At 35.6% G+C, this 26,955-nt stretch overlaps 1 protein-coding gene across 1 annotated transcript in view; it reads right to left on the bottom strand.

Annotated features, from left to right (window-relative positions):
* Window positions 1–840: 840 nt before the first annotated feature.
* LOC125333276 (sodium channel protein type 5 subunit alpha-like) overlaps window positions 841–26,955 on the bottom strand; it is a 34,942-nt gene continuing 8,827 nt past the window's right edge. Inside the window, 18 exon segments of the mRNA XM_048319146.1 lie at window positions 841–2,839; window positions 4,624–4,888; window positions 5,682–5,782; window positions 7,740–7,881; window positions 8,784–8,837; window positions 9,743–9,997; window positions 12,194–12,331; window positions 13,806–13,979; window positions 15,743–15,897; window positions 16,545–16,659; window positions 17,077–17,196; window positions 18,460–18,912; window positions 19,662–20,015; window positions 20,310–20,462; window positions 20,586–20,815; window positions 21,176–21,278; window positions 24,847–25,038; window positions 26,108–26,302. Coding sequence (XP_048175103.1) covers window positions 1,695–2,839; window positions 4,624–4,888; window positions 5,682–5,782; window positions 7,740–7,881; window positions 8,784–8,837; window positions 9,743–9,997; window positions 12,194–12,331; window positions 13,806–13,979; window positions 15,743–15,897; window positions 16,545–16,659; window positions 17,077–17,196; window positions 18,460–18,912; window positions 19,662–20,015; window positions 20,310–20,462; window positions 20,586–20,815; window positions 21,176–21,278; window positions 24,847–25,038; window positions 26,108–26,302 — 4,344 coding nt within the window. The 3' untranslated portion in view covers window positions 841–1,694.

Raw genomic sequence — 26,955 nt, 5'->3', positions numbered from 1 at the left:
AAGCTGTTGGTTCACTCCAGAGCTCATTCCAGCTCACACCAAACAAAATTTATAGTTTTAAGTGACGAGCATCACTGTGCATGAAACTGTCCAAGCTGGACAGGAGACAGGCCCACCCAGCATCTCTGCATCCCACTGCCCAGGGCTGCTGACCCCTGAGTTCTCCTGAGAGCTCTGCAGACCCTCTTCAACAGTGTTTTTATCTAAACAGAAGCTGGTTCTGGAAGTAATCTTAGAATCACTAAGGTTAGAAAAGACCCCCAAGGTCATCAAGTCCACCCTTTGAGCATCACCACTAAGCCCGAGCACCAAGTGCCACATCCACTCATTTTTTGAACACTTCCAGGGTTGGGGACTCCACCACTTCCCTGGGGAGGCTGTTCCAATGTTTAACCATAATAAATCTAATTCAAACTATCCTGTATCCGAGCTCTTTAACTTTTAGCTTTCCTGTGCCTTTATTTGTCCTGAAAATAGCTTAGTTTTGACTATATTGGTCATATTTTAATAGTCATTAACATGGTAAATGACAGTAAAAATTCATTACCCTATTGTTCCTGCTATTCTTGGCCTGAAAATGCTAAATCTTTTCTGACTTCCAGTGAAAAGCAAAATATATTCCGTTTTCTTGTGCTAATAGGTAGCTACTTTGGAAAAATTATATTACTGTTGTTCTACCTCTCTGATAACAGATTACGTCTTGTAATAAAAGAAATTAAAGATACTTCTTACAAAACAGACAAAAACATGTTAAGCATCTGAAGTATTTATTGAAGAATCTAAACTGGTCATATTCCAAACTGCAAAAAAAAAATCAGTAAAATATTAGTACGCATTGTTCATACTTTTTTTTTCAGAATCAATGAAATAAATGCTTTTTCTAACTTTAATAAATGTCATCTCATAAGATTAACTTCATTTCAGATTACTAAGTAGTGCTTTCTAGGGATGAAGTATAATGATGGAATTTTAGGTACAATTATTCTTTTCTGGAAACAATACCTCTTGCATAATGTCCTTTGACTTTGGTAACTATGATTACAACAATTTTCATACACTGAATGATACAAAGAACAAATGATGTACAACTTTCAGGCACAGGCAACTGAGGATGATCTGCTCAATCTCTTTAGGTGTTTGTGTAAAGACACCCCAAAAATTCTTAGGCATAAAGAAATCCATTCAAAGACATTAGGAGGAGGATGGTCCCAAAACCATCAAAATTAGAGGCTGATTATACTGAAGTGCCTTGAGTGAGCTCTTTTACAGAACTGCAGTAATTACTTAATTTTGCTACAATAAAGCCTGTTTGGAAAAATTGGATCTCCCTAAAGAGATAGACATTATTCTATATCCTTCTGTGTTTATAAATACGTGCTTACAACTGATCTTTTACAGATTTCTTCAGTAAAAACATGAACTAATATAAAAATGACAGCTGAAAGAATGAACTCAGCAACTCCGGTAGCTGACGAAAAAAAATTCCATGGTTTGATTTTCCTCTAATATTTATGACATAGTTGTTCAAGTCTTAATTGCTTTAAGGAGCATTTGCAAATCCTAACAATTACAATACTTAAAGGCTGCCATAATTATTCTAAATTTAGGGTATTATGCTCTGAGATCAAAGTATTGTCTCCATCTGAAAATAAGTGACATTGGTTTAATTGGAAATACTGCAGCCTGGGGCAACCTTATGTGTCAAACCTATTGCTGTCTGTCTCAGCAAAGCCATCATAAAATAAAGGGAGGGATATGGAAGAAGCAGGACGTAATTTATCCATCTTACTACCATTATTTTCATTAAGCAGTGATGCAAGAAGACTTTGCTTGTCCTGTAGATCTCATTCAAAGACAGCACTGTTATGTTTACAATGCTTTAAGGATAAATTTTCAAGAGAACGTTGTCTCAAATGTCTCCTGAAGGCCCTTTGAATAATAAGAGCTGACACTTCCTCTTGTTTTCTTCTAAGGGTAGAAGAGATTGGGCTATAACTACTTTTAGGTGGATTGGCAGCTACGAGCTTTTCTTCCATGTTTAATTCAAGATTATCCAGATCTCCAGATTCTCCCAAGACCCTTTTAGTGAGAGCCAGCAAGATATCCAAGCAGTGGATCTTATCTCCACTAACTATAGGGATGTCCATGGATATGAGTTGGATTTTATTGGGCTTTGGGATGCGCAAGGGGTCTGCCAGTGCATCTGCAAAGTCTGAAAGAGCAGAATAATCTATGAACTGCGTTGCCAGAGGATCAAACTTCGCCCATGTCTCATAAAACATATCAAAGTCATCCTCACAAAGAGGATCTGTACTTTCCTCAGTGGCAACACTGAAGTTCTCTAAAATGACAGCTATGTACATATTTACAACAATGAGAAATGATATAATGACATAGCTTACAAAATATAAAATACCAAAGCCTCTATTTACACAATTACTTTTCTCTGTCCCTGTTAAATTTAATTTGGGAGCACACGCATCAGATTGTTTTAGCACAGGGGCCAGAAGACTATCCCAGCCAGCTGATGTTGTAATTTGGAAGAGGCAGAGAATGCTACCACAAAAGGTTTGGAAGTTGAAAATGTTATCAATCCCATCCTCCAAGCGGAGACAGGCAAAGTTTGCCATGCCCACGATGGCATATATGAACATAATCAGGAAGAGCAAAAGGCCAATGTTGACCAGTGCAGGAAGAGACATCAGCAGTGCAAAAAGAAGAGTTCGAATTCCTTTGGCTTGGCGAACTATTCTCAGGATTCGGCCAATTCGCGCCAAACGAAGAGTTCTCAAAACCGTAGGGGAGAAGAAAGTTCGAAAGACTTCAGAAACTCCAAGACCTTTGAAAGGAAAAAGAAAACAAAATGTTGTCAGGTCAAGTTAGTCAAATTAATGTCTGTTTTGTTATATTCTGTGCTTTAGGTGTTGGAAGTAACGCTGATCATATTACACTGCTCTCAATACAAACATCATCAATTCTGAAACTGCTTAGGAAAAAAGCTTAGGTAAAGAAAAAAAAATTGTAATATCTTTCAATATTAAAGAGTTATCAAGATTTTTGCATAGTTTGGAAGCTGCATTCTCCCAAGTTTCTCTAATTTGGGAGGTGAATTTATGCATTCATTGCTCAAGTACCTAAAAAATCCTTTAAAATCCATTCAGGTCCTGTGCTGGAATCTCTGGGGCTGTCTCTGAGCCGCTGTCTGAGTGCTGCTTCTTCTCTAGGCCTAAGCCTAAATGTGAGACTTTGACTAATGCTTAGTACTCAAATGAGATCAGAGAAGAGCAAGAAGAATATAAAGGAAAATGGTCTCTCAGTGTTTATTCCCCATAACAGCTCATTGTATGACCCTACAGAGTAATGACACAGTAGCAATGAAAATGATTACAAACAGATGAATTAAGAAGTCATCATTTTTCTGGGTTGTACAGGATGGCAAAAGGCTACCATGCTTAGGCAAGAAGCAGAGAACTCAGAGCAGTTTTTCTTTCCCATCCTTTATTATATGATATGACCTGAGCCTGAGTAGGAAGAACAGACAAAATGAACTGGATGAGAAACTAGAGCTAGGTATGACTCTTTTCAGAGTAAATTATAAGCATCTAGTCTTATTTAAAGAGCCAAGAAAAGACAAGCCAGTTTTAATAATTTTTTTCAGTCACAAATAGTGACACGAATAGATTGGCATTGAGCAACCAAGTTTTCCTGAGCTTTCTAAATCTGCAATTGGGCTCTGCCTTCTTAAGAGGAAGTCCTGGAAAAATTAAATTAATCCCCATTTTTGCTGCAAATGTATTTGTAACCTAAATTTTCTTTTACTGTGAAAACAACAGCTAACGTGACAACACGTAAATTGAAAGCATAAAAAGTTAGACAACAGTTTAAGTACAATAACTTAGAAAAGATGTTACTGAATTAAATTAATATTCTGTTAATTCCTCAATAAAAATCATACTTTAAAAAATTGGAAAACTCCGTTTACCTTTTAGTACTCTGCAAAAATATAAGGGAAAGCAAAAATACAGCCTTTTAGAAGGAATCACTCAGCAGATAGTTTGAAGAAGTAAAATGGATCTAGAATTTGTTTATCAAACATATGTAGGTGGTAACTTCATACTGGAATTTGGCTTAATATTGGTGTTGGAAAAAGGTCCGTGAACTCCGGCAGGGCGAGGAAGAAATTGCAGTCCAGCCAATATGGTTGATAAAAGCAAGCTCCCTTTATTAGCAATCTAGAGACACCTATATAGTATCCCAGCTTGTTAACTCTTAAGTGGCTTAAAACTATCCAAGCACATTTCTGCTTCTACATAATTAGACTACATTGGCAAGCTTCTACAGTTATGTTATGATTAAAAGAATTCAGAGTTCACCCTCCCCTCTCTGGGTTTTATCTGCACAGCTGCAAATCTTCAAACTCCCTTCTTGTTCCCAGGCCTGTTTCTCACACAGGGATTTTCTCATGGAGACAGTTTCTCACACTAACCTTTGCTTGCAGGCCTATTGCTTGTACAGTTCTTTTATTGATCCCATAATTCTATCAATGATCCATGTCCCTGATCCTCTAACCATTTCCCAACATATTGGTACTACACATTACCTGACCTAATGATTGATACTTACTCACTATTGAAAGGACCACAACACTGAAATCAAACACATTCCAGCCGCTTCCAAAGTAGTACTGCCTTAAGGCCAGTATTTTTATGACACATTCTGCAGTGAATACAGCCACAAAAAAATAGTTGATTTTATTAAGAACATCCTTGGTGCCCTTCTGGTTGTTTTCTGCCATCATAACGATCATATTTAGACAGATGAAAATCACAATGGTGATGTCAAAAGCTTTGTGAGATACAATGTCAAACAACAATCCTAGGAATGCATTCTGTGGGGAGAATGAGAACTGCTTAATGCCACTTCTGAGACCCAGCCTGAATTCAAATAATAATCAGTAATTTGTGCTTAGAAAAGGAATTCAAGATAACATAAATTTAACAATAAACTACTAGAAGCATTTTTAGGGGTTTTCTTTACACCCTCAAAGAAAACTCACAGTACTTTCAGTATTTTCAGGCATTGTGCAAGCACATTGGCTTGGAAAAAAATATATAGCAGGAAAACATTCAGAGTACATTGTGATTGCTCTTTTAATAGAAATACTTATGGATGTAGATATTTTAAGATAAGCAATTCTAATTAAAATGTCATAAGCAGGAAAAACTCTTTGTAGTTACTATGCGAAGCCAAGCCTGGAATTAAATTTAAGAAAACCTAAGAAATAAAGCATAAGATTATTTAAAAGCAAATAGCAGCTGTGGGGCATGTACTACTCTGTATTCATTCTCACCTGCAATAATCCATCTAGTTGCACAAGCAACATCATGCAACTTAAATAACCCAGATCATGTTATGAATATCAAATACTTAATATGACCTGGTTTGAAAAGTTTGTACATTTGAGTAGCTGATAAATAGGTTGTAAATTTCCTTAATTAATACCCTCAAAGATGACTGTGTTAGATGGAATTTTTAAACAAAAGAGAGTAAAATCTAAATACTATATTGAATGAGGAAGATGAGGGGCTCTAATGCAAAATTTATTTCCCAGTGCCTGCCTGCTGAGTTGAAATATCATCATCTTTATATCCTCTGTCATGTTCTACTTAAGGCGGTCTCACCGATGGTCTTGGGATGGGTTTTTGGGGTTTCTTGGATCCAAGTTTTTTTAGGGCATTATAGTACTTTTTCTGTTCCTCAGTCAAAAATAAATCTTTTCCACCTAAGTAAAGAGAAAGAATCATGTTGCTCAGCTGAAATCAACTAAATAAATACGAGCAAATTTACGTAAAAAAGAGTAATTTACAGCTGTCACAAGCAGGACCTAAGAGAGCACAGAGACCAAATGTGTCTTCACCATTTCTCCTTTTGCCCTTGATCTTTGATCTGATCTGGATTTGATCATGAAAGTCAAATCCAGGCAGTGATCCCAATTCAGTTCTGACAAGTGTGAGAGCCTTTCTGAAGTTTTGCAAATCTATTTCCTATTTTCAAAATTATATACGATTCATCAAGAAGTAAAATATTTTATAATTTTGGGAAAGGTAGAAGCAGAAGTCCATTGCTGGACTAGCAAGTAAATGGAGGAGGATGAATAAGCACTTTGGGACCATGTTCTACAGGGGGTTCCTGGCAATGAATTTCTTTTTACCATCCACACCACCTGTATTACTGAGCAATCAGTTGGAACCCAGTATTCAGAAGGCATTAATCATAAAAGCATTAAGTGATCAGCATTTTGTACAACAAAATTGCTACAACGTTCAGCAGGGCATCCACCATGTGCGTCATTTCATCAAGACCTTTAAAAATTCCACTTAACTTCAATATATGGAATATCAGTGGAAATCCCAAAGAAGAAAAGAAATGAAAGAGAAAAATTAAAAAAAAAAAAGTCAGTTACAGCATGTACTAAGAAAAGAAAAAAGTGTTACATCCACATAAACTTCTAGCAAATGTTCAAGCTTATAAACTACTTAACCTTTTATCTGTTGGGATTATTGTAACTGGGACTTTGTCATAAAAGGAAATTCTTACAGTGAAGTTGGACTGCTTTTCCTCAATCCCTACACATCCTTTCTCTGTCCAAATGCAGAGAACAGAAGAATTTCTTGTGGGTTTTATTTCTATCTTTCTCTGCCAAAGGCAGTAATGCTTTGACACTTGGTGTATAAGTCAGCCTATGGAAATACTAAATGGCTCCTGTAGAGATTCTGTCTTCCAAAGGGGAACATTGAAATTGTAAACCTCCTGTTGGGGTCTGCTTTTCTGGTATTTTTTCAAGGAGCAAGATGCTTATTTGTTGTAAGACTTCCAAGTGGATTAATAGACACAATTTCCCTTGATACTCTGGATACTTTAAGCCCTTAAATGAGCCAGGACAGAACTCAATTGATAAATAAGCTTGGTACAAGGAAGGTGAAGTATTCCAGGGAGGCATGATTATTGCTTTTCTTTGCTGCATTTTCCATTCCAAGATTTTGCTTTCCATTTCTTACTGAATAACAAGAACAGGGAATATAACAACTATGAGGAGAAAAGTGGAAGCAGTCAGTGCTTCTTGGGCTTTAAGCAGCCTTTAAATTTCTACACAACCTCCTCCTGAGGCCATGGCTTGGATCCCAATGCAGAATTTTTTCAAAACCCCAGTAAATTGATCTGTAGGTTTATTTTATAGATTAAGAACTTTTTAAAATGTAGCTAGTTTTAGAAGAAGTTCTGATTGACAAGACCTTTTCAAGGTTCTTTACCAGGAAAGCAGAGGTTAGTCCTTCCATGAGTGTCTCTTGATTACCCCGCTCACATTTGTGAGGTGTTTAGTCGCAGCAAAAGGGTTATTCTGTCTCCCAAAGCAAATCTTCAAAGCTGAAGAAAAGAATTCCACTCTCCTGTAGCAAAGTCTAGGTAACTTTTTTGACTTCTCATTTCTAAAGCTACTCTCTCCTTCCTCCTCATTCTCTACTTAGAACAAATTAAGGACTTAGCAGGAAAACAGAATTTACAGGTAAAAGCCTTGAGGAAAAGGGGATTCCTGTTTTCAAAACTTGGTTTGAAATGTTATTATTTTAAATTTATCTAGCTAAATAGTTATTTCAAAATGTTAGACATCTAGATGTTAAACCAGCATTCGCTTAATCAAAGTGGGATTACAAGAGACTCTGAGTTAGCTCATGTAGTACTTATCTTTTTCCTTTGATGGTTAAAATTGCTGATAACCACTCCAATGAAAAGGTTCAGCATGAAGAAAGATCCAAAAATAATGAAAACCACAAAGAACACATACATGGATAAGCGTTCTTCAAACAATGGCTGTTGATCAATCTGTTAAAAAACAAATCAGACCAGAAAAATAATGTTGGTAAAAATGAGATAATCACAGCTTTATAATTTCCAATTTATTATAGGTCTTTTTATTGTAATGAGAGATAAATTATTTCCACACATTTAATCTTTATCTAGATGTACAAGTAGAACTGTATTGTTCTATCTTGTTACGGTTTGTAAAGATAATATATAAACAGAGACAAATCCTGCTCTAGCAAATTTTTTAGTAATAAATAAACAGTTCCAATCAGAAGGGACCCTGTGAATTCCATGATTAGAAAAACAGCTCAGACTGTACCTAATGGTGAACTTCCATCCTTTGGAATGCTATCCCAGGCAAGAAGCAGTTTAAACCAGCCATACAAGGAACAATATTGTTAGTTAGCAGTCTAGAGTCAAGAGTACAGCGATGGAATGAGTGAGAAAAAATGCAAAGTCAACTAAACATAGAAGAGTTAAAACACATTGTACTAGTATGAGAGTGAGAAACAGCACATGCAAATGGGGAAGAAATGGTGAGGATGTCAAATGTAGGCAAGAAAACCTTCTGAAATAACTGCTAAAGCTGCAAGCTGTTTCAATTCTACTGCATATGTTTTAAAAGGAAGAAAATTTGCTTCATAGGCACAGTCATATTCTGTTTCCACATCAGACCTATGCAAAATTTTATATTATCTTGCCTTCTTTTTGTTTGGTGTCACTCTACTGTGATCAGTTTCTTTTATCTAAGTTTCAGATACTTGGTACTCCAAGGATTATTGTTTCACCGTGTAGTTTGATGCACTCATCCACTTGTATTTTTGACCTGATGTTGCAAACAAAGCTGAAAAATTAATTGTACAGATAGAAAAGGGAAGAAGGAAAGAGAAAATAATTAAAATTTCATTTTTGTGACATACCTCACGTGAATCTACTGCTGCATACATAATATCCATCCAACCTTTAAAAGTTGCCTGGAAAAAAATGCAGTTTATAATCACTAAGAAAAAAAAATAGCTGTTGCTGATATAAATGTGTTAATAGTTGTGGAAAAAATGAGCAATGTGCTATAAAAAATATGCATCAATTCTAAACATATTCTTGGAAGTATGATTCACTGGAGTTTAATAAAGAGAAAAAAAAAATCCTGAAAAGAAAACAAAAAAAGGTGATTCACGTCAAATGTGTCTTAAAGCTTACTCTTGTTAAATTGAAATTTTTGTAAAAAAAAATAAGGAACACTAAAAAGTTTCAGCTTAATTAGCAAATATAACCTAAAACCATAAAAACAATTTCTAAGAGAACAGCAGATGGTTCCATTCTGAAATTTTTATTCAACATAGAACGAACACTTTGGAGGATCCAGAGCAAAGACCTTCATCTAGAAAAGATACAGGGATAACAGAGACTTTAAAAAAATGCCTTTCTCTCCTTTGTTGTGGTATTAGGAAGCTTAGTGAATTAGCATCCCAACACTTCAGGATGCTTACAACAAAAGAAAACATAGAATTCTAAATAAATTGGTCCATGAGTTTTCTTTCTTATCTACTCTGAACCAGAGAGAACAAGAACGACTCTGAATACAGTAACACGCAGACTATTTCAGGCTTAGTTTCTTAATCAAAATTAAAACAAAACTGTAATTTAAAACAAAATTGAAAAGCTTTGAAGCAGAGTTCTCGATTTTAACACAAGGCTGCATATGTCCCAGAGTTCTTTAGGAGGAACTGAGCAGCTCGTAGATAAGGAAAATATTCATGGAAGCTAAAAAATCCCACATTTCAGTGAGATAAACAGAAGCATAGCAGTGTCTCTTGGTTGGGCTGCTCAACCCATTCCTTGGAGAAAACAAAACCAAGCATGTTTTTGTAGAACTTACCACTTGGAGAAGAGCCAAGTATCCCATGCCAACATTGTCAAAATTTACAACATTATTTGTCCATGTCCCATTGTAGGAAATACAATCAGTTTTGTTATTAATGAGAGTAATATTTCCTTTTTTGAGTATGCATTTCCAAAATCTGTTTCCGAGCCATTTTACTCCTAGAACGTTAAAGAGGAGCCAAAAGACAACACAGACGAGCAGAACGTTGAAGATTGAGGGGATGGCTCCGAAGAGGGCATTCACAACAACCTGAATGAAATGAATGAAGGTAATTAATTACTTGCATTCAATAGATCACTTTCCCCAGAAAGCCACTGATTTTTTCTGCTTCTGTATCTATTGAGAATTTTCATCCATATAATGACTAATAGATGACAAAGGTACAACCAGCCCTTGGCCCAAACTCATGCTTGTCTTAACAGGTAATTTTTTTGTATTTGCCTTGCCTTTTTTGAGGAAGTAAAACAGAGGGCAACCAGAATTCTCCTTGAGTGAAAGAAATACATAAGATTATGAGTCTGTAGTAGCTAAGGGACCTAAGAATCAGATACAGCAGAATGGGTTGCATGATCTGCATTTACAACAATGTCATAAATAACCCACTCCTTTATTTTGGATGGGTTTTGTATGAGGACAACAATCCTTTCTTTACTCTTCTCTTCTCCAGACAACAAGCTCTCTCAGTTTCTCCTCTTCAGTCCCCTGGTCATCTTGGTGGCCCTTTGCCGGACACTCTCCACTTTGTTAATATCTGCCTTACCCTGGAGACCCCCAAAATAAATACAACACTCTACATTCAGTCTCACAGGTGGCAAAAACATCAGCGAGAGAATTGCCTTAACATGCCCAAGATGTGGCAGATCTTTGTTGTTCTGGTGACAAATGTTTAACCTGCCGTCCACCCCCGGGTCTTCTCTGCAAAGCTGCTCACTGAGAGTCCCACAGTCACCTGTGGTCATTCTGGCTCAGGCGGAAGATTTTGCTTTTGCTGAACTTCCTGAGGTTTCTGCAGACCATATCTCCAGTCTGTCCAGCTTTCATTGCTGAGCAGCCTTGCTCCCAGTCTATTAATTATCTGCTCAGCCCCAACTTCACATCATCTGGGAACTTGCTGGGGCCAATTTCTACCACATTCTCCCGGTTGTTAATTAAGCCATTAAGTAACATTTGTCCCAGAAATTACCTCTGAGCCACCAATAGGCAGCTGCCAGTTGAACTTCATCCTGATGGTCTCTGCACACTGGACCTGGCACTTCAGCAAATTCCTCCCTAGCTCCTAGTTCACCTATCCAAACCAGGAATAACCAGTATCTGAGACCACAGATGGCTCTTCCCTCCCTCATCCATTTCATAATAAAAAATAATCAGGTTTGAAAGGTAAAAAATGCTCTTCCTAACTTCACTCTGGCTGTTTCTAACTGAGTCCTTCTTTCTAACTGAGTCCGGCTTTCAGGAGGTTTTTCTCTATGTCCCTCCCAGTGCCTGAAGTCGGTGTCTCCTCACATTCTGTGATGTAACACAGATCAGATGATTTGCATTATACTATTTTTTAATTCTCCCCACTGACTTTAAAGATTATAGACAGTTCACTCAGAGGAGTTTTTAAAATGGAGTTAAAAGAAGCTCCTCTGCTATTAGTAGTTTTAAAGGTTTATTATCTTTCTGATCCACCTTGGAGAACCCCAAATGTGGCACATGAGCCTGTCTAGCAATGTGTCAGGTGAGTTGACACAAGCATAGCAGTCTGAATAACGGGAATTACAAGAAGATGTTTCATAAGTGAGTAATTTCCACTGAAGCCATGATTTAATTAATCCATTTTCCCAGTTTCCAATTTCTTGCCTCAGAAAATGAAAAAAAATTAAGGACAACGTGGTCATTACATTTGTTATGTCATGAAGACTGATAAGCTACAACTTTCACAGTATAGCTTTCTCTCCCATATTATAGTTTGTTTTCTGCAATAATCTGTACATAGATTCTTATCTATTCACAAGTAATTAAAAATAGTTCCTATTATTTCAAGCACATTTATTTATTTATTCAGAAGAATTTTCCAAATACACTGGATGAAATTTTTCCATGTCTAAAATAAAACAAGAACAGGTTTCAGAAAGCTACAAGTCTATTGGAATTCTTGTTTGGTTTGTTCTGCCCTTTACACTGAAATCAGGAATATGGAAAAATGTTCCATTATTCACATCATTATATGTAATAATGTTCTGGTAGAACATAATCATTTTATTTCTTTAATTTATTCGTATTGATAAATTTCTGTGAAATTCTTAGGTGTTATTTCAAAATAACAACCATAAGATGTAAGTCGGTAATTCTGAAGCATCTTAGTGCCATCAAGTCCCAAAACAGACACTCAAGTTTTAATTTTCACAGAAATTTCAAAAGCAGCTATTATAAAATATTCACCCAGACTCCCAACATCTTTACCTTTATCCCTTCAAATCTTGACAGAGCTCGGAGAGGCCTCAGTGCTCTAAAAGTCCTGAGAGATTTCAGGGTGGTCCCAGAGGAACAAGATGATGAGTCTTCAGAAACAGAATTTCGTCCCCAGGAAACAAAGGACAGCTGTGTTCATTGAATTGGAACTGGGATCATTAAATGGCATACAAAATTTTGTTTTATTTATATTAGTAGACAATCCTAAGATTACAGTATCTTTCACCACTAAGTCAAATTAGGAAAATACACATTCAAAATTATCACAATATAATTTTACTTCATTCTTTTCTAATATATATTAAAAAAATGGAATTAATTCTGATTTTTTTTAAACAGTTCATATAAATTTTTTTAATACTAGTATTACAATCAAATTGGTAACTGTGATACTTTCATACATTACCAGACCAGAACAGTTTTTCCAAATAAAATATTCCCATTTTCTACATAGTTATTCTCAACAGTGCATACAGTAATTTGTTATCATAACTTAGGATGGTGATGTGGAAACAAAAAAATATTTGTAAAAAGACTTCTGGTTCATTTTAAGTTTTTTTAAGAGAGAAAATTAAATGAAAACATTAAGAAGTTGTTTCAATAATAAAGATTTTTTTTTCACTGTTCATGATTTGTCTTGTCCCCTATTTAAATTTGTCATCTCATTGTTCAGCCATTGGATATTTCCATGCTTATCCTCTGTTTTGGACTGTTATTTATATTAGAAAACTGTAACTGCTGAAGTCATGCTGTATGTTCTTTACAAATAGTCATAATATTAGATGTCTGTGTTGAAATTTCCTAATACTTTCAATTCTTTCAATACAACTTTCAATTCTGACTACCCTGAGGCTATCAAAAGCCACTCTGATCCTACAAGTCACCTGTTTAGATTTCCTTATTTAAAAATACTGAACTTCAGAACTGTCCCAGTGTGATGTTGACCAGCAAAAATGTTTCATTTTTATACAGCAAGATTATAATATTTAACATTTTCTACATTCAGAGTAAATGTATATGTATTGAACACTGCACTTATCTCTTGGTGATTCCAGCATTTCTCTTTAGGGCTGTACAAAGTATTTCCCTGTCTTTAACTCACTGGTAAATGATTTTTCCAACCATACTTTTCAACTGTCTTTATCATCTAAATTTCTTCTCCTTCAAGGAAGCAACTCTTTCTTTTTTCTGTTTCTAAATACCAAAATCACAGAATCATATAATGGTTTGGGTTGGAAGGGGCCTTTCAGATCATCTAGGCCAGAACAGTCAGTAGCTTTGCATTCTCTATTGTCTTAATCAATTTATTCTAATTTTATTTCTGATCACTAATTGAACTCTCTCTCTACGATTGAAAAGGTTTTTAGAGCCATCAAGATTCTCAATGATAGTGATACCTAATAAAAGTTTCTTCAGCAACTTCTTGAATATTGCTGAGAATTTCCACTTAAATTTGTCCTAAAGCCTCTTTCAGTTGAAGGTTTTTCAGCTTTTGGAAACTGTCTTTTACACTTGTATTATTCATAATCAGAAATTACATGTAGTTCTCTAGATAGAAAATATCAAAAATCAAAATGTACGTCAAGCTGAGTATAATACTTACACACACAATGACGAAATCAAGCAAACACCAGGAATTTGTGAAATAACTGTGCAAACCAAAAGCTACCCATTTCAGAAGCATCTCCATAAAAAAGGTGTAGGTAAATATCTTATCAGCATAATCTAGGATAATTTTCACTTTTTTCCTCTTCTGCAAGTAAATATCTTCAAATGCCTGGAATTTCAGAGTTCAGTTTTAAAACAAGTCAGTAATTTTACAGAAGATTATTTTTTAATTGTACAAGAATACACAGTATGGCTTATTATAACCATTTCATATTAAATTATGGACAACCATCACTTAGTTTTATACTTAAAAGCAGAAAACTAATTTTTTAAAATAAGTACAATCTCATTTTCACATTGGAAAAATCCCATACTTTCAGGTTTTTATGTTCAACACTTCAAAAAATGTCTGACGAGGGTCAATTGTGGCTAAAAAATTTTGGCTTCTCAAGATAGTTGATAATTTTGAAGGGGCTGGTATAAAATTATTCACAAAAAAAGATTGACTTGAATCCATTGACCAGTGTCTGTCAGACTCTGACCTTCCAAATGAGTCATCTTGAGCCAGCCTGCAGAGTTGTAATACAGGTATGGAAAAATTTGACAAACACCTCATCTGCAACTGCTCAATCCTGGAGTTGCATGTTTTTTCACCTAAACCTTGACCTTAAGGTTTTAGGAAAATGTTTCATTGATTGCTGTTGTTCACATCAGTGCTTGCTTATGTTTAAAGTATTTGCTGCCTTGCTAATTTATTTTAAAGTTTTTATCCTGCCAATCTATTCCAAATTCCTTTTAACACCTCTCATTATTTCCTCACCAACCCTTTCCAAATGTCTGTATTTTATCTTTCATCCGCTTCTCCCCTGCTTTTCTGAGCATTCTTTCTGTGATCACCATCTCATTTAATTTCACTACAAGCCATGGACATGAGTGATGGTCTGGTGCCCCTTCATTTTAGCTGGTTCAGAAAATTTCATATCATTAAAATTGATAAACAAGCAAAAAATGGACAAGTCCCTTTTTGCAAGAGGACAAGTGTATCTTAGAAATGGGAAAGTTCTCAACACTGCAAGACATCTTTGCTGTCAAGAAATTGTTACTGTTTTGTTATTTTGCACCTGCGTACCCAATTAACTTTTTGTTCAACTTAGTTGGATCATACAATACATTAAAAATAACTCAGTTTCCTTCCTTACTTCAGTTTGGTTCCCTATGAACACAGAGGAGCCCTCACTGGAATCCCAGGGAGTTCCCCTGGAGGTTTTGTCAGGGGAATTTTCAAGCAGACAGTTCAAATCTATGGTTCAGAGAACAATCTGAATGTAATGTTCACAGACCTGACTTTATCTGGAAATTCTGACATCTACCACATAGACCACCTTCAGACTATTTGGTTATGTTCCTTCTGCACTATAAAATGTTTTATTTAACAAGTTACTTTCAGTAGACAGTGAATATGCTTTCAAATCAAATAAATCTTCCCTTATTCTTCAGGAGAAATGGATATGATGAGAGTAGTAATGAAACATTACCTCACTACCAGTTCACAGCCACCTTCACTTTTAGCTTCTGATCATAATGTTTGGATGATTTTCAATTTACATTTTTACTGAGCAGCCAGCTTGCTTTACAAATTTAGAAGTGCTCTTATTTTTTTCAAGCTTTCCTAAGTAATTTCAGACTCTGGTTTAGCCTTGTAATTAACACAAAATGTAAAGAACTATGTTCAATGAAGAACTATGATTCCATATATTTAAATCCATGTGTTTAATCCAAGTGGAGGAAAGTATTATGACTTCTAAGGGTTACATTTATTACACTCTTGTCTCTCCCTGGGGAAAGGAATGTCATAGCAGAAGAAATCAATCCAATACTGTTCCTTTACTGACAAAAATTAATTCAAAAGTGGAAAAATTAAATGAAATTTACCAGTGCTGCGCTGCTCAATACTATCATAAAAACCATAAAATATTCAAAACCACTATGGTTAACGATTCTGTAGCAGGTTTTTCTAAAGTTCCACCAAGTTCTGCCTGGAAACTTTGTGACATCCACTACACAACATGGGAAACTCTGAACACAACCTGAAAAGAGAGAGAACAGCATATTGGTTCAATGGAAAATGTTGAGCTATGGATCTAAAAAGTACAAAACATCTAAAAAAGGGCTTCTACAGATTATAGGAAGAATGTGCTCTTTTATCTATGAGGTGTTGCTCTTGTTGAAATGATCTGAAGCCAAAGAAAAGACAAAATCTTTATGCCAAAATAATCTCTTTTAATAAAGCACATACATGGAATAACAGACAACTTCTTGTGCCCTGCTGCAGTGAGGCTTGTGGGCACAAAAGAAGCCTTTTCTTCTTTAAAAATGTGTTATTTCTGCATTTTTTTCTTTTATTTTATTTTGAAAAGAGATAGATACTACCTAACTAGTAGCTAGGTAAATTATTATTTTTACTGATTCACTTTATTGCACTGCAGAGACATTACAACTGGACTCTCTGTTCACTGCTCTGCACCAGAAATACTCTTCATTAATCTGTAAAGGCAGCAGGATTGAACCATGAGAGTCAACAGAGTATAAGGAGATGTTCAGATAATCAAAGGCAGATATCCACACTGGGATGAGCAGGCAAACAGTTCCTGCTAATCTGGACATGTTCCAAATGGATATCTGTGAACACTGGTTCATTTGGCATTAGTGCAACATCAAAAAAAAAGATTCCTACTTTCTGCAAAGCAGTCCTTAGGCAGCTGTGAGTTTTTAGTTTGGGAAAACATTTCCAGAAGAACAACTGGATCCACAGTGCTGGCTTCAGAAAAGCTACGGACACCATGATATTTCTGCACAGGAGAAGGAGAAAGAAAAGAATTTATTTGCTTTTCATTAATCAGGTTACCAAACCTAAAAGAAATGAAAATTATCATCTCCTCTCCCCCACCAAAAGAAATTTGCTGTGTATAAATTATCTTAATGTTGCTGAACTACCAAAATAAGTTACAAAGAATAGGACAGAAAAAGCCAATCCCTACCCTTGCTTCCATTGATTTAATTTAACAAGTTTCTTGGTTCCTTTTAGTCATCTATGCTGGATTTGCAGGAAGGGAAATGTTTAGAAAAGGTTATATTATGCTACAATTTTAGAGAAAACTCTTGATTTCATCAGGCCAATCTATTTTTAGAGATACAAACCATGTCTCAAAAGTCTTGAAAATGGGAAGGCCCAGCATATTCCATAAAATGATAAAAGTTGTAATTACCTTTTGTTGCTCTTTCTTTGGGGGTGTTACTGTGAAAACATTTACATTTTCAGAAGTCCCAGAACTCTGATTGAAGCTGTTTGAATTCTGCCACTGTTCTCTGTGTCTTAATCTGTCTCCCTGCACGAAATAACGTAAATCAGTTGATTTTCCACTTCTTTTTTTTCCTAATAGTCATTCTTAAAAGACAAAATGATTTAATAGAATGTAAGACATCCTTGAAGTTTAGACCCATATAATCACAGAATGACTTGGGTGTTTGGGTTGGAAGGGACCTTAAAGATCATGTAACTTCAACCCCTTTGCCATGGGCAGAGAATCTTTCACTAGCAAGTTTTTATTTTTGTAAAAAATTGAACAGTTTTCCTAAAATCCTTGTAAAAGAATGATGCTTCCAGTTATAGGCAGAAGTTCTAAGTGATCAGAATCAGTTCTCAGTCCTTTTGCCACTACAAATTCCAAGAAATACCAGATTCCACTGCAGCAGGGAATGAATTTCTGTCATCAAATGCTTACAGGCAAGATATTTGAAATAGCCACAGATGATTCTAAGGTCATCAGCAATTTTTTGCCTCTTTGAGAACTTGTCCGAAGATATTCCACTGATGATGCTTCCTAATAGAACCAAAACTATACAAAATGGATCCTAGCAGTCCACCTAGACACTGACCCTGTGCTAATCCATCCAAAAAGAGATCCCTCCAATCCTAACAATTCTGTGATTCTGTGAAAAGAGTTACTATAGCCCCTGGGCCTTATTTGACCATCTCGTGTGGGTGTGACAGACACCTGAAATATCTCCAGTATCCCTAAATGCCTCTGTACAGCTGTCATGGCAGTAAAAACACCTCTCTCACACGCAGAAAGACTTGAGCTTTATCCTGCCCAACACAACAAAATCAAGAGATATAAAGGGGAGTCAAAAGTACCATGGAGGTGAAGAGGTGATTAAAAAAAACAAACAATCCTAAGAATTTATTTTTTTAAGTTGTAGCTTCTGTTTACATTCCCTTTGGATTCCATGCAACTGAGAAGCAACATATAATCAACACAAGAGGCCTGCCTTCCAAAAAATCCAGGTGTAAGGCAGAGACAAAAAGAAAGAATGTCTGTCTTGATCAAACTTCATTTCTCAATTGACACTAGTAAATGGAAACAAAACAGTCAAAAGCAGAATTATGGATATCATTGAGGAGAATGATGAAAAAGTGAATATTCAACATAACATTGAATAACCAAGACTGTTTTGTATCCCTTATACTAGAAGAACAAAGAAAGTAAAACTGCAGAAATGACAGAAAGTATAATATTTACTGTTAAGCCTTTGAGATTGTATTTACAGATGCAAGTCATAATAATTTTTCAAATGTCAATATTCCTTACCTGTTTTCTGTATTCTACAGCTGTGTGTAAAATGTGCCCATTATCACCTTCGTTGGTGTAAGTCTCTGCTGCTGTAATGGGAACACAGGTACTGTGGCTAGTCAAAATTTCTTCATATTTCCTTGCTACTGAGGAACTGTCTTCCACATGGTAACACTCTATGTCAAAGCAGCTGTTGTCTATATATTTTCTGACATCTGTCATGGCATAATTAGTAACCTCTATGCCTTTCCCAGAAACTTCTGCCAAAGTCTTCTTTTTGTCTCTTCTTCTGAGGCTTCCTCTCATTCTTTTGCAGCAGTAATCCCAAATTCTGTCTTTCACAGCCTTCAGGCTCTTGCAAATTTGTGCAATGGCAATCTGATATTTAGTCCCTTCTCCAGGCCCCTCTTGTCCCTCTTGGTCATCAGTGTTGAACGAACTCAGCAGCAAGGCAATGAACAGGTTGAGCACCTTAAAATAGTTAAAGTAAGTTGGAGACACTATTGCTAACAGAAAAGACACTTCAGAGACCCTCAGACTTGCTTTCATTAACCATTACAATGAAATTATTTACTATCATGCTGGAATATTGCTGTAGCTTGAGATGGCTCCTCCTGGAAGGAATGGCAGGAGAAAAAAAAGGAAGGAAGGGAAAGTTTGGGTATATCAAATCTATTTTCACATGCTCTGATGTCCATAGTGTATGAGGAGGCAGACATGTAGAAAAACAGCAGGCAAAGATGAATTTTAATTACAACACCATCAAAAAGGATCTGGTATAAACCAACAAAGCAAGCAGATGAAAAAGATTTTGTCTCCCTGTATATTTACATTCAAATGATCTAGTGTAAACCCAAAAATCTGGGTATTGTAAAATTTTGATAACGTGAGGGCAACTTGTTAAGCATTAAAAGCACTGAACAGTTTGGTTATTTGGTCCCATCAATAAAAAAGAAGAAGACATCTGACACCAAATTATCATAAGCTCTGCACTTCTATACCCTGGCTAGAAGGAATAATTTTATTTTGCTTCTGTGTCTGGTGTGAGAAAGAGAAAGACAGGGGAAAAGGGAAAAAAGGAGACAGAACAAAACCAGATGTCAAGTGACACCCAGAAAAGAGAACCAAGTGAATACTTTTCAAACAGTAAAGTTTGCCTCCAAAAAAACCAAAGTAACTGTATGCATTCAGTAGGGACTGAAAATTGACTTGAAACTCACCACCAGGTTTCCTAGCACCAGGACAAGCAAGAAAATGATGAGACATTTCCTTTCTCCAGCCACTTCCATGCATTCCCACATAGTTTCAATCCATTCTCCACATAATATTCGGAATACAATCAGGATTGAATGACTAAAATCCTTCATATGCCAGCGTAAATTTTTACTGGTGTTTATTTTATAGTATTTTGTGTCATAATCAGTACCCAAAATCTGCATTCCTACTATAGCAAAAATAAATACAGTGATTGCCAAAACCAGAGTGAGGTTACTCAGCGCACCAAATGAGTTAAGAATTATTTTCATAAGAGTACTTAAGGCTGGCCAGGACTTTGCCAATTTGAAGATCCTGAGCTGTAAATAAAACACAAGGAAAAAAAAAAAAAGTTAAAAAGAGCCTAGGTAGCAGAGCACACATGAAAATCAGACCCTGCATTTATCATGTCTTTACTGCAGTAATATCATCATTTTTTCCCTGAAGAAAACCTTTTGATTGTTTTGATGCCATTAAAATCACTCCAGTTAAAAGCTCATGTTGTCTTACTATTTACCAACAAAGAAAACAGATTTAACATACTCATCAGTAACATAATATGAGGGTATTTCACTATACAACACATGTACTTTTAAGAAATAATAAATAATTACCAGCCTGAAAGGTGACAGATTTGTTCCAAAGCTCGCTAGGCCAATCAAAACAACCACGCTATCAAAAACATTCCACTTGTGCTGGAAATAGTAGTAAGGATCTAGAGCAATGATTTTCAAGATCATTTCTACAGTAAAAATCAGGGTGAAGACCTGGAAGGACAAAAATGAGATTCAGAAAAAAAGTCACTGAAAAAGTCTGTGTCCTTATGGGAGTGCCCCAGTATAAATACAGGGTTATAATTCCATTTTCACTCTAACATAGACCTAACTTACCTGGTCACTTAGAGAAATCAGCTGTTGGTAATCTGGTTCCATGCCAGGGTACTCCATAGCCAGGAATAAGGTATTCAAGATAATGCAGACCATGATTAAGAGATCAACAAATGGATTCAAAATTATTAATTTCATCTTCTCTTTGACTGCTCTCCAGAATGGACAACAATTCCAAATTAGATACTTCTGAGGGAAATTTTTCCAAAATGTAGGACAGTTCAGTTTTGACTCTGGCAGACAAAGGAAAGTGACATATGAATAATCCTTTGTAGAATATAACCGACCAAAGAAAAAGACAATCAGTCACTGAAAAGATGGAAAAGTCAATCTCACATGAGCAGAATGGCATAACTGAAAAAAATTGTTTAGCTCATTCTGCACAAACTAATCACAGACTAATAAAGGTCAGGCAAAACTTGCCCTTGGTAATTGTGAGTTACATGAGATATGAGAATATTTATTTTACTGAAATTTACATTTTGCAGCATAATTTCGCCTAGTGGCTTTTAAAATAATGCTGTTTGTGACAGTTTGATCTCTTAGGTCGAGTTACACAATCACCACTGGAAAAAGAGGAAAGAATGACTTACTTGAATTATCAGTAAGAATTGTGGCTGCACTCATTAACCTCTGTCTGCGGACAGGATCATTGAGAGCATCCATTGACACCTCATAGGACAGCAGGATCTGCCTCTTTGGTTAGAAAGACAGCAGAAGATAATACAACACGAGAACATGAAGGTACAATAATTAGAATACAAATCACAATACAAAAATTATATCCAGCATGAGATAAATATGCCTTTTCAAACACACATTACAGTGAAACTTTAACTTGCTGAAAGAACATAAAACAGAAAAAAATTAACACTATCAGGTGTTTGAAGGCAAAGGACATTTCATCAAAACCAGTGCAATTTTCCAAGAAGTTGTTTCCTTCTGAAGATATTTAATTAGCAGTTATAATGCCATTATATAAGAAGGATAGAAACATTAACAGGGGGCAAGGGGAAAGACTCATTCTATCTTTCCAGTGAAGGATAAAAACAACAGACAAAAAGAACACTGACCATCAGTTTGAATAAACTATTGGCTATTTAACTATGAATTATTGTTTATTAATAAATAATCATGTATTAATGTGAAAAATAGGCACACAGTTAATACAAATTATTGGGTTTTTTAGTCCTATTAAGCCTATCAAGATCTAACTAATATTGAAATCCCTAAAACTAGGAATGGGACTACTTTTGTTTTCATTAGAACTACCAGATGACAGGGAACCTGACAGACTGGGAGTGGACAGACTGACCACATCACAATGCACTGTACTTCAGTATTCCCTCTCAGCACAACTGGATTTTCATAATTTTCTTTTTTGGGAAGGATAAATGAATAAAAATATATCATAATGTTACTTCAAACGCTTATGATATTATGATTTTTATGAGCATATTCTGTAAAACTGTTATTCAGGGAATGACACTGATATCCTTGGCTTTAGAGGTTTAATAATAATTATTTCTCTCTGTCACCCTGATATTTTAATGAAAATCTAAGCAAAACTTAGCTGACAGAACTGTCAGAGAACAGACCTATAAAATGAATTTATAATACAGTGCTAAAATGCTCTTTTTCCCCTCTGTTTTTTTTCTGAGTCTAAAAGGCTCAACTAGACTATTCTAATCATGGCCAGTGCAAATCACCCTTTCACTCTTTTCTCTAAGATTTGGTGTCTCAGAAAACAGAAACCTAGAAAAATTAGTGTGCCAGCCTGACTAAAGTTCTCAGTCTTCTTGTTGAAATTCACAGCTGTTAAGGAACCTTCAGAGTTGTGTTTTTGGAAAGGACAAGGACATTCACCAGCACTGAACTGGTTACTGCTGCTCATTGATCTTTAGCTGAAGGAAATAACTGGGGATGAGAAGTCCTCTGATTTAAAATAGGGATGTGCCCTAAAGAAATAGTCGAGTGTTTATAAACTCATTCTGTCCTGCCAAAAAGCTTCTATCCAATGTGCTTTTTTTCTTTGACTTAGCACCTTTAGCCTCTTTTTATGATGAAAGTAGAGAGGACATCGTTTGAGGAGTCCTCAGTTGCAGCAGAGCTTGTACTACCAGTAGTTGCTATAACATGAAATAAACAGCCATGTTTGTTGCAGATTATACTTATTTGGCTAAAGGTAAAAGTCTACATTGGAGCAGCTCACACTGATTGGATCATGCTCTAGGTTTTCCTAGAGGTATCAGAACTTTGTCATTCCCTGGACACAGAGAGGGGAGGGGACCTTGGAAAGGTCTGAAGATGTTATTTCTGAGATATAAAAATCCAGATTACATTTGGCATCCATCTTTGCAGACTTTGTAGCCTTGAAGAAGTAAGGTTTAGCACACAATCCAAATTTATCTCGTGTCTCAGACATCTCCTGCAACAGTGACAGACTTAGAAGAATAAAGTTAAGTAGGGGTAATCAGCCATAAGAAATGAGTTTTATACTTGCAGAAGATATGACACCTGTTATGAAAAGACCTTTTTGTTTTCTGAATAGGTACAATAAGACACTACCATGGACTGTGACACAGCATTTCCTTTACGTGCAGAAGAACCAAACTAGTTCACAAAATTGAAGTATATTCTTAACACAGCAGGGGAAACATTAATGACACTACAATAAACAAATACTTTACTAAAGGAGATGACAGGTGGCAGTTGTTGCCAAGTGGGTGATTTGGACTCCTTCAGCTCAAATATTTAACTTATTATAGCTAGGATTACGGAATTTAGAAGAAATTCTGCCTGTGCTGACTGCCAGAATGACAATTTAATCAATTTTAGCTAGGATTATGTGTCTGAGAAAGGCTCCCCTACAAGGATGCTTTTCAAACATATGTAAATTGGAACATTATTTCTTTTAGCTCTGCTATGGGAAAAATACCATTTTCAGTGAGATGGGTGAAACAATTCTGTTGTTCTCCCAGAAGTAAAAGAGAATCTGTCACGTGATGAAACCAGTATAAGGGCATTAGAAGTTTTCTTTTTAGATATTGTTGAAAATAATTAAGTAATATGGATAATTGCCTGAGAATTATTTTGAAAGATTCAGCTCAAGATTAAAGTATCTAAATAAAGGTATCTAAATGAAGATAGAGAAAGATTAAAGTTGGGACAGTCTTCTAGAAGATACAGTATTTTGTCAGTGGCAAAAGTACTGTGGAAAAAATCTCCAAAATTATGCAAAGGAAGAATACAAGTCTTAACAGAAGTTTCTTAATGGATTTAAAAATGAGTGATCAGCAGAAGAGCCAGAAATCACTGCTGTAAACAAGATGTGAAACAACATGTGAGAGATTCAGCCTAACATTTAGATATCCATGTTTAATTTATCCATGTGTGCAATGCATTTAAAAATCCCATTATATGGGACACGTATGTCTCTGATAAGTTTGATTCACATAAATAAATGTTTCTGAAGCCATTTGAGATGGTCTATTGAGACATTTGGTAGCTGAGACATCCACAGTCTCAGACATGGCACATAACATCTGTGCCCTTCCATAGAGGAAGTGAAAGCCAAGTAAGACACTAGAAAAGCTCTAATGTCCCTAGGTATCAATTTGTGACCTAAAAATTTAAATCTCCTCTTGACTCTGGGAGTTTAGAACCTAAGATACTTGTAGAAACCTACGAAACCTCAAAAAATTCAAACCCTGGACACAATCCAGTTGCCTAAATCTAGGAATTTAGCAACATTTGAGATGCTGTAATGTTTATGAGATACCCACAAAGTGCTGGAAGATATGCCAAAGATATCAAAGATATCTAGAACATCCAACATATGCAAGAGCATCTAAACTGGTGCTAGATGCTTAAAGTCTGGAAGTGAATCATGCCCCTAACATCAGAAGTCTTCATACTGAACTAAACCCTATCCTAAATATTTAGAACAGAGAATTAGCTGTCTGTAGAAAAGAATAATAATTAAAAAATAAAATTAAAAAAAAATAGTTAGGTCTTTAGGGAAACACTAAAACTTAAGAATTCTCTACATTTATTTCTGCAGCACAACCAAGATGCTGACAGATCTTACCACAGCTCTCAGAGCACAGGTCTATGATTTGCCATAAGTGTACTACTGACAGACACTTCCAACTTCCCTTTCAGGTGCAGGTAATGCTGGCTCCCTGTGGTCCCAAAATCTTATCCTTGAATTGTCATATCACATGCAAATCCAATGAATGTATTGTCTATTTCAAATACTTACAAGCTTCTTGTGGCAGCGACCAGGCTGTGAACGAAATATTTGCTCCTCATTTTCTTGGTCATCTAAAATTAGTTTTTGCCTTGAAGTAGGTGTTTCTTTATTATTTTCTTTTCCTTCTGAATTTTTCAAGTCAGCAACTGACATTTCAGATCCAGCATGCAAGGCCTTACTGCTTTCTTCTGCAGCCAGCATCTGCAACAGGAAAAGCAAAAGGTCTGTCTGTTAATTCAAGGCAAATGGACTAGGATCATATACATGTAATTATTATGTTGTCTGAAAGATTTGCACTGACAATTCCTAGGTTTCAAATGTTAAACTGCCATAAAAAGACAGGAGTACCAAATGCTATTCACAATTCTGAAAGACAAAGCAGAGTTATCTGTGAGCTATTGTAATTAAAGTCTGCCCTCGTCACTTTAAATATTGTATTTTGCATCTGATTTACAAAATATTACGGTTTATCCTTTTACTTTCCTTTTCTTGCTTTGAAAAGGACACTGAATCCAAGAGAGCAGAAGACTAAAGGCTCAAGCTAAATCCTAAGATGTTAAATTTTCCTAAATACTAATCCTGTTGAAAGAAAAATAGAAGGAAGAAAAGAGAAAAACAGAAGGAAGAAAAGCCTAAGCAAAGCCTGGCAAGCTGGAATGTCAGGCAGAGAAACATTACAAACCTGTCAACAACTGTTGAGGAGGAACTCGGTAAATTGGTGGTGCATCACACTTTAATGATAAAATTTGATAGTTGCTAGGGAATCTTTGTTTGATCTCTTACAAGTCTGACTTTTCTTACAGCTGGCAATAAATCAGGGCTATCTTTTATTAAAGGTAGAAGATAAAATTTATCCACTCATACTTCCTTCATGCAGTAATATCAAGTAGGGATACCCAGAGAAAGGAATTTTTGGGCACAGCTATAACGGTGCTGTACAAGAACATGGAGTGCAGCACCCATGCAATACCATACAAGTTACTTACTTGCCAAAAAGCATTCTTATACAATGTCAGGTCTGCAAATCCTAAAACTTAGTATGTTTTAACTTGGATTCATGATGTTTTTTGTATCACAGGAATGTTTATGTATTTAAACATATATATACATGCATACATGCATTTGTAAAGATATAAAGAGAAATTTAATACTTTCTCATTTCTCAGAAAGTATTGTAAGAAGCCCATGTTTAACTCAAAACATTTTTTCCCTAATTCACAAACAGAAGAAAACAAAAGGAACTACAGATTATATATGATAATTTACAAACCTGTTCTTTCTCTATAATTTTTCTGGCATCCTGAAGTAGTTTTTCTTTTGCCTCTGTTTCAGCACGAGTAGCTCTATTTTCCTCTTCATATGCCATAGTTACCACAGCCAAGATCAGATTGAAGAGATAAAATGAGCAGAAGAAGATGACCACCATGAAAAAAAAGATGCAGGACACTCCAGATGTACGGATGGTCTGTGAGGAAAAGGCAAAGGTGGTAATAAATTCTTAACAAACTAACATTTACAAAGCGATTTCAAAATAACTTTAAACAATTTATTTTCCTACACAATGCAAAAAGTTAATGTACTGCAGTGTTTTCAATGAACAACAGTAGGATCTGCTTCTGGTCTAAGTTATACATAACAATGTCACGTGCTGCAGAGAAGAATTAACAAAATCCATCCTTAAAATTAACATGAATATCTTCCAGCAAATCAGGCAAATGATCCTCCAAGTTTAAGCTATGAGAAGATAACTTCATCTGTTAAGATATAAAAAGGTGACTGTGGAAGAAATTAATGAAACTCGGTAATCAAGGTGAAAGCTAGGATTATCTATACAAACATGAAAGATGTTTTAATTACAGAATCAGAGGCAATATTTAGACTGATTATCTTATACATTTTTAAAATGGTAGCAGAGGAGATGGTTAAAAATTAGGTTTTGAGACATTAAAAACTAAAAATCACATGACCTTCAAATGGCAAAAGAAGTTGCATCCATTTAAAAAGTCACGGTTAATAAAGGCTGATGGAAAAAAGAGTTAAAATGGACCAATATGAAAGGTACAGAACAAGGCAGAGAGTATTGTTCCCATCTAGCAAAAGCACTGTATAGACATAAGG

This window comes from Corvus hawaiiensis, chromosome 1 (genome assembly GCF_020740725.1).
Source record: "Corvus hawaiiensis isolate bCorHaw1 chromosome 1, bCorHaw1.pri.cur, whole genome shotgun sequence".
NCBI lineage: Eukaryota > Metazoa > Chordata > Aves > Passeriformes > Corvidae > Corvus > Corvus hawaiiensis.
The sequence above is the reverse complement of the archived record's forward strand: the minus strand, read 5'-3'. Positions and strand labels throughout refer to the sequence as shown.